The 12631-nt window shown below is 38.2% G+C and overlaps 1 protein-coding gene across 2 annotated transcripts in view; it reads right to left on the reverse strand.

Annotated features, from left to right (window-relative positions):
* Positions 1 to 12631, reverse strand: part of aspg (asparaginase homolog (S. cerevisiae)) — a 54558-nt gene that overhangs the window by 17481 nt on the left and 24446 nt on the right. For both annotated transcript variants that reach the window (XM_063007089.1, XM_063007088.1), the window contains exons 5-11: positions 11891 to 11974; positions 10174 to 10300; positions 8317 to 8429; positions 5423 to 5608; positions 5035 to 5148; positions 4653 to 4772; positions 4425 to 4520 (exon numbers count right to left, since the gene is read on the reverse strand). In XM_063007089.1, the coding sequence (XP_062863159.1) occupies positions 4425 to 4520; positions 4653 to 4772; positions 5035 to 5148; positions 5423 to 5608; positions 8317 to 8429; positions 10174 to 10300; positions 11891 to 11974 (840 nt within the window). The remainder of the gene's footprint in view (positions 1 to 4424; positions 4521 to 4652; positions 4773 to 5034; positions 5149 to 5422; positions 5609 to 8316; positions 8430 to 10173; positions 10301 to 11890; positions 11975 to 12631) is intronic.

Genomic DNA, 12631 nt, shown 5'->3' on the forward strand with positions numbered 1-12631 from the left:
AGGGTAGAGCTTTGGGCTATCAACCGGAAGATTGGCGGTTCAAATCCAGGCTCTGCTATGCAGCCACTGTTAGGTCCTTGAGCAAGGCCCTTAACCCTGTCTGCTCCTGGGGCGCCGTACGACGGCTGACCCTGCGCTCTGACCCCAGCTTCCAAACAAAGCTGGGATATGCGAAGAAAGAATTTCATTGTACTGTACATGTATATATGACAAATAAAGCATATCTTATTCTCTTTTTAAGTATTTAGACTCAAAGTAAATAGTTGAGCGGACTATTAAAGGGTTAAAGAAAATCCTTTAAAAACATTATTGTGCAAAACACAAGTAGTATAATGTTTAATGTCTTTAAACCTAAATTTCTAAGTAAGAGATTTTAAATATAATTAAATTTGGGTTTTTTAGTCAGTTGATTCGTAAAACTGCATTATGTAAATTTAAAAATGGTCAATGCCCATATAAAACAATCAGGATCAGCTGGTGAAGTCTACAAAGTATGGTTAAAACAAATCTAAATGAAACTGAAATAAAGCACACTTCTAGAGAATGCAAGAGCATTGCAAATGCACTGACCATACCCTGCCACCCAGCTTTGAAAATCCTGAATGTGAAAAGGGTTGGGAGTTAATGTCCAGGCAGCAGGAAACTGAACTGATTTCAGTTCCACCTTTAATGTGTTGGTCATACAGCCTTGAGGGCTAGCTGCAGAAAAAAAAACATCTGTTGCATAAGTGTAGCTGGAAGGTTATCAGTGGCCTGTCTTTACAAACATGGGTGGGATGCCATCTCATCGGCGTATTTGAGGCCTTATCTCAGTGTGACCTATTCCTTTACCTATACAAAATTCTGTGAATTTTAAATTCTGTGTCCACTCACTGTCCACTCTATTAGACACTCCTACCTACTTGGTCCACCTTGTAAATGTAAAATCAGAGATGATTGCTCATTTATTGCTGCTATTTGAGTTGCTTCTAGACCTTCATCAGTGGCCTACGGGCCGCTGTTGGCTGGATATATTTTTGGTTGGTGGACTATTCTCAGTCCAGCAGTGACAGTGATGTGTTTAAAAACTCCAGTGTTTTGTCCACTCATACCAGCACAACACACACTAACACACCACCACCATGTCATTGTCACTGCAGTGATGAGAATGACCCACCACCCTGTTAGTGGTCCTGGGAGAGTCCTGACCATTGAAGAACAGCATGAAAGGGGGCTAACAAAGCATGCAGAGAAACAGATGGACTACAGTCAGTAATTGTAGAACTACAACGTGCTCCTATATGGTAAGTGGAGCTGATGAAATCGCAAAACAGGGATTGGTATCCATTTCAAGATCATTACAAAGCTTGTATGTCCATGCACGTGGCATCTTGAGATAGATATGTGTGCGTGTAAAACTAAAATGGGGGAAAAAACAGGTCTGTGAACAGGTTTTGGAAGGTCGTTAAAAAGATGAGAATGCTTAAAGGAAATGGCAGCAGGGCAAAGCCGTTCCATCCGAGTGCAACCTGAACAACGGAGAATGAAGGCATGCGAGTGTCTATGTTGTATATATTTATTTGATTAGCCAATATTTACATAAATAGAGGTGTACAACAACACACCCATCCATCAATTGCTCAAACAACTACAAAGAGTGTGTTGAGATGCATTTAGTCATGTAACAAGAGCGTAAATCCATCAACCCTCAAAGCATTTACAACCGATACCAACAAACTTGTTTGGGACATGTATGTCAAGACAGTGTTGGAATGTTAAACATTTTTGCAGCTCTTTTCTTTCAGTGACTCAATAATTAGAACAAACTTCTTAGTCCAAAAACATTCATCAATTTTAGTTTTTCTTATAGGAAAAGTGGGTTGTGGGGCACCCTGGCTCCAATTATACATATAGCAAATAAAGTTATAAACTCGGTGGCTCCATAATGCCATTTCACTTTGTGGTATGATCTAAGTCCTTGTTAGTGGTTATGGTTGAACTGCACCCATTAGAAAGTGCATAAAATGGGTATTGTGACAATGTTGAAAAAAAATATCCCCTCTGAAAATAAATTTGCAAAAACAGCATGAAAGGGGGTTAACAAAGCATGCAGAGAAACAGATGGACTACAGTCAGTAATTGTAGAACTACAAAGTGCTTCTATATGGTTAGTGGAGCTGAAAAAATGGACAATGTGTGTAGAAACAAGGAGGTGGTTTTAATGTTATGGCTGATCGGTGTACTGTATACCTGTAACAAGCAAAACCTTAATACATACATTTCAATTAGATTTTTTGCATAAAAGAACCTAAAGCAATGCACTCTGAAAGTGACCTACTTTGTATATTAGTTACATTTAATACTGCACAAGGATTTTACTTTGGCTAATGGGAGGCACATATGACTAAGATACAATCCTGATACAGTCAGCTTCAAACTTACAGACACCATTGTTTACAAATGGATAAATAATGCCTATGTTGCTTCCAGTAGAACAATACAAGTCAAAATACCTGCATCCAATTTCAAACACAAAGGTTATGTGAACATAGAAGCAAGGGTTTGGCATGGCCATCCTAGCCCCCTGACATTTACCCTAATAAGAAGCTCTGAGGTGAGAAAAGGGCGCCTAGAGAATCTGGATTCATTATAGAAAACTCAGTGATGTAATGTTGGCAAAAAGAGGTTTCACAAAGTGTGTTATTTTTTGTATTTATTTTTTTTTTTTTTTCCCAATTTTTCTCCCCTAATCTAGTCATGTCCAATTACCCGGATTGCATCCTCTATACTGATTCAACCCTTTACCACTGACTGAGGACGCCTCTCAACTGACATGCGCCCCCTCTGGCACGTACAGTCAGTACTAGGGGTGGGTTTATAAAATCGATTTTTCGATTCGAATCGATCTTTATTTAAACGATCCGATATCGATTCATATAAATGCGAGATCGATCTTTTAAATACGCCCCTTTTAACGGTGTACACGGAAATCTGTTACTATGGTTACCCCCTTTAACTTCACGTGACCAGCCACGCAACGAGATCTGATCTGCACATCAGTTTAGCATGGCAGAAGCTCAAGTAATGTCTAGTTCACACTACACGATTTTTGCACTGATTTTCGCTCGGCGACGGGTCGGTGCTGGATTCGGGAGGAACTTGGTGTTCGGTCTGCGATCAAAACTCGGCTCTCAATCAATGTGGGAAACAGCGAGGGGAAACACAGGGGAGAGGTTGTAAACAGGTGGTTCAGGGGCGTAATATAGTTTCTATCAGAATACATCAGCACACGAGTTTTAAAGTATTTCTGACCTTATCGTTCTCTACAAAACAAAATATTTATTAACCTCCAACTTACTACAGAACAAGCCATTCTGTTCGCATTGCCAAATCCACTCAGATTCCTTTATTTTTCTCACTTGATCTCTCGCTACTTGTTGACGTGCATTTTTGGACGTGGTATCATTAAACCTCTCGTCACTTCTCACGTTTGTTTTCGTGACAAAACGTAGTTTTGGAGACCAGAGAAGCTCGCCTGTGATTCCCCCTGGTGATAGATGATGTAGTGTAAAACCCCCCATCGCCTGTGAGTCGTGTAGTGTGAACATTACAGCGACCCGGCAAATCAGAAAGTTATGTAATGTAAACTTGGCATAAGCTGTTCAACAGCCAGGTGTATGTTTACATTACATTTACACTGTTGTAGTGTGTCAGACATATAAAATAATAATAAAAAATAAATGTTAATGTTTTCTGTTTTGGATTAATTATTTATGTAAACAAAATACACAAATATTTTTAATAATGAAAATACTATGTACTTTGTACAATTATCACATTCGTTCTCTGAACATCTATTTAAACAAAACCTGTTAATGTAACTCAAATATGCCTAACTGTGTTGAATCGAAATGAATTGAATCGAATCGAATCGGAAATCGAATCAAAACCTTGTGAATCGAATCGATCCAGGAAATTAGTGGCGATACCCAGCCCTAGTCAGTACAGACTGCATTTTCACCTGCACGAGTCGAGTTCATACACTTGACAAGCACTCTGTATGGAGGGCCACACCCCCATCAGCATTATTCCTCAGCCCTGTGCAGGCGCCATCAGTCAGCCAGCAGGGGCCGCAGTTGGGCCCAGTTTTAAGGACCTATGATCCGACTTTTTTACCCTCTAACCCTGAACAACAGAGCTGAGATTCGATACGATGTATTCGAACCCCAACTCTGGTGCGCTAGCGTACTTTACCGCTGCGCCACCTGAGCGGCCCACAAAGTGTGTTATTGTTCCAATCGTTTCTGTAAAGATACCAAATAACTGTTTTGGATGTAAAAATCTTATCAACCAATGACAAATATGGACCCAAAGTATTATAAACAATCACTAAAACAAAACTAAATATTAGAATAAATGTGGTGCATTGCAAAAGGAAGTCTTACCATCTCCTTAATTGCCTCCAGAGATTCGATATCACCAATCTTAGCAGCAGCACAAGCTAATGTTGGTGTAAGAGCATCACGAATAGCTTCCAGCTCCTGTTGACACCAATGTTTACAGCTTTCAAAACTTTTAAAGCCCTTGAACAAAACTAGAAGGACTACAGCAGCCACAATTTTAGATGTTTCAATAAAGTAATCTTTAAATCTAAGCGAATCCGGTTGGCTTACCTCTTTACAGCTGATGCTGAGGGACTTTGCAATGACCTGAATGAAGCGACTGTCACTGAGAGTAAGCTTTGCTCCCTCCAGATGGGCAATCATCTCACCACGCAGATTACGGCTCAATATCTGAATAGCAGATATTTACTATTACACAGAATTATACAAGCCAGGACAAGAACACTATAAGACATACACATCTTTGCTAGATCCGAGCACTCAGCACACCAAAGTTGTTTAATTAAGGACTAAAAAGAGCATAATTTGTAAATAAAACACAATTTTATTTACAAAAAATCAATGTACATTTACAAGTAATAGACATTTAGAATCAATATGTATTTACAGATAATAAATGATATTCATTTACAGAGGTTACAGTTCAGGGTACCTTTTTCTTGTCTTGTGTGGTGAGCTCTTTCTTTGCCAGCACATATGATAGTTTAGATAAAGCAGCTTCTGGGGTCATATCACCCCCTGGTACCAGTCCAGCATCACTCAGAGCCTGAAAAAGAACATGAAGGTATTATACACCGCTATGTACAAGGAATGTCAGAACCAATATGAACCATTAGTAAATTCTCTGAAAGTAGTGGTAGGGAAATGTATAAATAGATTAATAGCTACTTTAGGTAATTAAGAAATAAAAGCACAGAAGAAACAACATTCCTCTTCTACATGCCGTATATATGAGCGAACACATGATGCAGCAGAAAAACTTCATCCTTAATTCAAAGCAAGATTTCCCATAGCAAATATACATATAGTGGCACACATACCCTGCCAGTAGCGTATGATGTAGTGACAGAACCTCTAAGGCACTGACTGCAATTAACCATGATAACTCCTCTTTCAGAGGCTTTCCAGAACTCTTCCAAGAGGTCAGCGCGGTTATTAGGGGCATTCCCGCTGCCATAAGTCTCTAGCACAATGCCCTCCATCGGTGGCTGCAAAAACGCCCGAACCTGCCAAACAAAACACTCATACCTACTGCTCTTTTGATACACTTTTATTTACACTTCTGTTACAATCAAACCAACCAAGTCATTCTTGGCATGAAAAACTTTTATGCCGCTACCAAAAGACTGTATGTCAATCAAATGTGATCCTTCACGCTCAGTGTAGATTTTATAATTCTGAAAATGCATTTCTGAGATAGCTTTGGAAAATATGTCATGGTCTACCATTTAACTTTCTACTGCTTTACCAATGAGAAGTATATTGTTGTAAAATCATTTTACAGTAAGTGTTCAAATGGAAACAAATATTGATAGAGCTGAGATCAATTCAAATGAGACTAAAGAAGTTAAGTTTTTGATCATTTTGGAATGGCATTCTCTTATATCTTTCAATCAAACCCTGTCATAACACTAACAGTAATATTGGCCGCGTCCGAAATCGCATACTTAAACAGTATGTACTAGATTTGGGGAAGTATACACTGCTTGGCCAGTAAAACAGTAAGCTCTTTCAGTACACAAGTGTGCAGTATGCACACAACCTCATACATACTACGTCCGCCATCTTACCAACGTCACGTGATGAATGATGTCTCATCGACACAGTTATAACAATTTTAGGTCTGTTGCTCTCCACAAAGCTACTCATAACGATACTCAAGGTTGTATTTAATCATAACATTTTTAATGTTTGTCTTTCTGCCATCTTTCTTCTTCGCTACAAACACCTTTGCAGCTCCAGTTGAATTATGGGATAGATCATCGGACCGTAGGTGTGCATCGTTTGCATACTCAAAAATGTCTGCCCAGTCATTAGGTCATCCAGGTACTTTTCGCATACAGTTTAATGTATACTACGTATTCGGGCATACTAACCACTCTCATATACTACTTTAGCGTACTGTTGACTATGGAAGTATGTGATTTCAGATGCAGCCATTGTCTAAGAAACACAACAAAGACAATTCACTTCATGGTGGTAGTATTTAGGCACCCCTCATCTTTACTTCATGTATGTCTGATTTCATGCATATGTTACCAATGGGTCTGACTGAAATAACCAAACTAGGTGATATTTATTATGAACATAAGCAGTAGAAAGAGTCAGCCTGAATTTCTTTTAACATGGCATTGTTATAATGCCACCTTTCCTGTAGGTCAACTTGTCAAATTCCTGCCTTCTGTAAGAGCTTAGTTACTGAGTTATAAACATCTAGCAGCAAAACAGCTTATGCATAAATTGTAGGAAAACACAATACAACTGACTACCACAGAACCAGTTAAAAGGTTCAGTGGAGGGGAAACAGTGGTTTGTTGCAGTAAATGATCATAACACATCAGCATATACTGCCATTTCAAAGAATTACTTGCTCTCAAGTTTCACTAATGTACTTGTGGCTGAATGAAAGCAAAGCCATACAATAACATTTTAAAACACAGCAAAACGTTTAACCAGAGAATGTTAAAGCAAAGATGGACAAACAATGTTCATGTGTCCACATACTTTTGCCACAGAGTGTATGTTCAGACCGTCCGCATATTGCAGAACACAAGATAAACTGCTAGTGATCAGCACTGTTTCCTAACACCAGAGCACAGTGTCTTAATTTTGCCCTCTGTTGTAAAGGGTCCCACTGGGACACCACCATCAAACCAGCACACTGTCATATTTGAGTGCCTGTTTGGCCCAATAGTCCCAGAGAGAGAAGAATTAACGATGCTGGAGATTGAATTAAAGTCTTGTCAACCCCCACTTCACTGTAGCACATCTGGAGTCCCTCCCAACCACCTGACCGGCCAAGGACAGTTATCACACAAACACATCAGCACACCCTACCTGAGGATGCTGTTTATTTAAGAATTTCTAAGATTAAAAAAAGATATTGGTGAAACTTCAATGACTGATCTGTAAACCAATTGACTAATTTTAGCTTAATCGTAATGAATATTAGTCACAACTGAGGATGAAGAGTAAAGGAAGGTGATTTTGGACCCACTAGTGCCTCCTTTGCTGCCTCTGTGCTTGATTGAAAAAGCCATCATTTATGATTTCCCAAGTTTCGTACTATTCAAACACTAGGATCTAAAAACCAAATCGCCAAGGTCTACAATAAAAGTCAAAATCTACACCTCATCATGCACCATTTCTAGTAAAAAAAGACCCCTCTATGCCCTCTTCCTATGTAGATCGAAGCAGATCTATCTTCATAAACATGAGAAGCAATCATATAAAATCTACAGCGTATGTGAGGGACGTGGCATTAAAAAGCTCTAAGGTCATAAAAGCTGATAAAAAATCTATTGAGGCGTAGCATGGAAAAAGAGCCAGATTGAGGTAGTAAATATGTTCTCCTTCCCCCTCTCTGCTCTTGATCTCAGAGTGCAAGTGCCAACTCTTCTCCTTTGTGAAGAATTAGACATGCTCCATAACTCTGTCTTATTACTTAGCTACCAACGCTGGTGCCATGCAGGTGAATGTGTCATGCTGCAAATCTGAAGTGCAGACATGTATTTGAAAGCACATGAGATTGTTCAACACAGGAATGATGAGGACGTAATAAAAGAAAAAAAGCTTACAGTATTTCCACCTATAATATACTAATACATAGACAGCTGTCTATAATGTACAACAGTGAAAAACTAGTTAAGGTCATTACAATGACATGGTTATGTCACATGATTACTAAAACCTATTCACTGGAACGTTGTCTTACGGTGTCAGCAGTGATCCCAGGGAATAAACGCAGGAGGCCCACATTACGGTTCATCTGGGTGTTGACCCTAAACTTAGCTGTTGTGTTTGCCCTCCACACCGTGTCCCAATTTACTGCAGAAGAGGAAAAACAAAACAACACATTACACTTCATATCTAAAAGTCAAATGTTTAATAATCAGTGATGACAAAACTATTCCAATTTGGTTAGAAGTTATACGTTATTATAGTGAATGATATAACAATGCAGTCGGGGTAATCAGGTATTAAACCAATATGAACTGATTTTTTATATATTTTAGTGCAAAATTCCATTTCAAATTTCCACACACTATATATGAATGATAGGGTAAGAACAATTTATTACTCTTCTAAAGATCTATATTAAAAAGCTTTTTGCTGAATTAGGGTCAATGTTTGACCATCCATTTTGTCAAATTATCTTTAATTCCCCATTATTACAATCCCTTTGATGATAATAACACTTTAAAATAAAATTTTAATGTATTTAAATTAGGAGAAGCTAGGCTAGGTTATACACACCACTAGAGATGGGACGATCGATCGGCTACGAATCGGTATCGGCCGATTTTTAATCAAAATATGCTATCGGCGATCGGCGATATTTCCTAAAAGTAGCCGATCCGATCGTGTGATATATAAAGACCATGTTAAGTTAACAGCTCAGTGGATTGATCCAGACTTTGAGCTACGAAGCACCGACCATCACATCACCATTCATCAACAATCGTACAGAAACCATGGTGAAAGCTCTTACGATGTAATTTTGCTGATTGTAATATTTACTTTAAAAAGATAATTCAACCCGGTCACATCTGAGTCGATTCTATCAGCACGTTATATAAACTCGTGGTTCACTTTAGTAAATCGGAAGCGGTTCTTACTTGTGATGTAGATGAGAACATAAGACGTTACAGAGCCAATCCGAGGCAAAAGTTTATTCATTTAATGTAAGAGAGTCACACAAAATGTTCTGTAGTAGCTGGTGTTTATTTAAAACCACGACATTTAATTAATAACAGTAAACACGGAGAGATAACTGAGAAGAGAAACTTACGCTTCACATAAAAACGAATCAACTCATGAATCAATGAATCACTTATAGCGATACTGTGAACTCTGCGTCTCTGTAACTCTGTAACTGCGTCTCTTTTAAAGGCACACACACACACACACATGCGCGCGCGCTGCTCCGGTTTATCTTTACTGTGAGGCTCTTTTTAAGTTTATTTACTGCTAACACCCCCCCCGATCGGAATCAGCTATTGGCCGATGTCCCTGAAAGGAGATCGGAGATCGGAATCGGTGCCAAAAACCCCGATCGGTCCATCTCTACACACCACCTTTACCATCTGTTTTAGAAACCAGTCTGGAGCTGTTTTAGCTATACTGTGGGATCTCTATCTCGTTAAAATGCTCATATTTGGTTTTGTGACCAATGAAACAAAATTCCCCCTTATATATGGCTTTGTCTATGGGGGAATGGACAATCAGCCTAGTCATTGGGAGGTGCACTTGTCAGTGTCCTCATAGTTGTTGTTTGTCTGTTTATTCTGTTCTCAGAGCTTAAGTAGGTCACAAAAGCTTTTATAAGCCACAGACTGAGGGAAAGGGTCTGTTTAATTGGCATATGTGGTTAAAGATACATACAAAGTTTACATACAGCTGTAAGGGGTATGTATGTTATAGTAGTGCCTTTCATGAATACATTATTGAACCAAACATCTTTGACCAAAAAATGGCAAAGTTCATTATGGAATGCACTGCTGGTATTCCTAGTTTATTACGCGATATATTGGTGTTTGTTGTTCCAAGCGTTGATATTCAGTGAACTTACTTTTAATATCCACTTCAGCATTGGCTAATGGAGCCAGGTTGGGCGAGTTAAAGGCATTAAAACTCCCAGCATCCACTTTGGTGACTCGATTGCCCCGGTAAAGTTTATGATGGAAGTAGAGGCACACCTGTGTGGAAAGGAAGGAAGAACCTTTTTATTATTTTTTTTTCCTTTATTGATTTCAACTAATCTCCGTCTTCTTATTTCTAACTAGTGAACTGGTTTCCTGTGTAGGGCAGGCTAACTTAAATGCAAGTTTCAATAGACTTGGGGTTTAAAGTGGCTTTGTTACAACACCCTGCACTAGAAGGTGAACTGATCAGACTTGTTGAACCGGTGGCATGGGGGTGGCTGTGACTCAGTGTACATCAGTCTCTGTTAACAATAGAAATGACACACTGAGTAACTGTGCAGGAATAAGAAGCAGCCACCAGAAACTACAAAATCAACTGTGATTTATACTTGGTTCCTTCAATCGAGTGTAATTACATAGAAATATTACTCTACTGTATTTCTGTAAAAGTTTTACATTTTGTAAAATGCAGTAAAAACAAGATTCTATAAAGTGTTGATTTACTTGAAGCTTGATGTTTACCACTGTGTTACATCATCTTTCCTATTAATTACACTTTTTAATTGTTTTGAAATTAAAGTTACTAACTGTTGCAGGTTTGCAAGTAAATTCTTTCTCTATTTTTGCTTGATACAATACTTTAGACTGTTCTCTTTATGGTGTACCATTTATGAGGGATCTGGACTGCAGGCAGGCCTGTCAGGCACATTCACTCTGTGTTGATGAAGCCACACTGTTGAAGAACATATAGAATGAGCATCTTCTTGCTGAAATAAACATGGAAAAGACGTTGCCTTGATAGCACCATGTGTCTCTCTAAAAACACATGTCTGGATGGTCGTTTTCATTTTTGGTCCTTTTCATTTTTGGTCCTTTTCATTGTTTACCAAAACAAGCTGAAATGTGTATTGATAACAGCATACATTTCCAAAGCCTTGGTCTATCTGAGATGAAAATGTGTTTCTTCTAAGAATTGATGTTTGGCTTTACTAATACAGATTCAGTTTGCATGTCTTGATGCCAAGACGGAATGTTTTATATGGCCATGGTTTCTGGCCTTGCCCTACACAGACTGAGATTTTTCCAGATTGCCAGAAACCATTCACAATATTGTGTACAGCAGATGGAGAAAGACCTACATTGGAACTGACCGACAAGCCTTTTATATTGTAAACTGTAACTTTTATATTTTATGAATATTTCACTGTCCCAGCTTGTGTGTGTGTGTGTGTGTTGCAAGCATCAAACAAATTCAAAATTTGTTGATAATCACAAAATACAATCAGATTGGTCAGACACAACATTTAAAAGTTATCTCTTTGTTAGTTAAATAAATATTTAAAATAATGAACACATCATAAATTCTTGTTTTTACTGCATTTTACAAAATGTCCCAACTCTTTAAGAAATGGGGTTTGTACATGCTAACAGAAATACTTTAGTATTAAAATGCAAACTGTCATTTGGCCTATAAAAGAAAAACTGTATGTTATTTTAGATAGAATATAAAAAAATTAAAGAGATAGAAAAAGATAGAAATAATAAAAAGAACTATTTGTTATGTATGTATTTACAATAAATCCACCATATAATAGTGGTATGATCAGCCAGACTGACATATGCAGCAAAAGAGGCTTGACTTACTTCCGGAATGACAAACTGGCCTGCGATCAGCAGTGCCCCCAGCAGGTTGTCTCTCCCATCATTCCTCATTTCATAGATAGGTACCTGCCAGTAAACAAGGACACCAAGGCCATATCACTGGAAAGGGCAAACTTTATTATGTAATAACATATTACTGCGTTTGACAATAACTATATAAAAAGAAACTGTCTCATAATCTCCAATCTCTCATAAAATGAATAACCTTGTAGCTGCTAAACATGGGTTATATTCAGTCATCCTACCGAATGAATTAATAAATATTATCTTGTATGGTTCTGTGCTTCCATTTAGGTAAATGTGAAAGGAATCACAGACCCACACTTAGCACGGAGGCATAGGCAAACTAGGCAGTTGTCTGGGGCGTGGGCACCACAAAAGTACCCGAAAAAAATCAGCCAACTTTCTTTTTTTTTTGAATGACAGGTTTTTCCCCTTCATGTTAAACACAACTGTATTTCTACATCATCATCTACATTAACATTCATGTTATTGTAAAATATACAAATACTGAGTGAGTAATAAGCATACAGGATTGCATTTTAATCTATTTTGTGTATTTTTAATTAGTAATGTACTAATAGAATTTAAAAGATCAGTACTTTTTTTTTATTTTGGTAAAAGCTAGTCTTGCTGAATGCACACATACACCGATCAGCCATAACATTAAAACCACCTCCTTGTTTCTACACTCACTGTCCATTTAATCAGCTCCACTTACCA

This window comes from Trichomycterus rosablanca, chromosome 13 (genome assembly GCF_030014385.1).
Source record: "Trichomycterus rosablanca isolate fTriRos1 chromosome 13, fTriRos1.hap1, whole genome shotgun sequence".
NCBI lineage: Eukaryota > Metazoa > Chordata > Actinopteri > Siluriformes > Trichomycteridae > Trichomycterus > Trichomycterus rosablanca.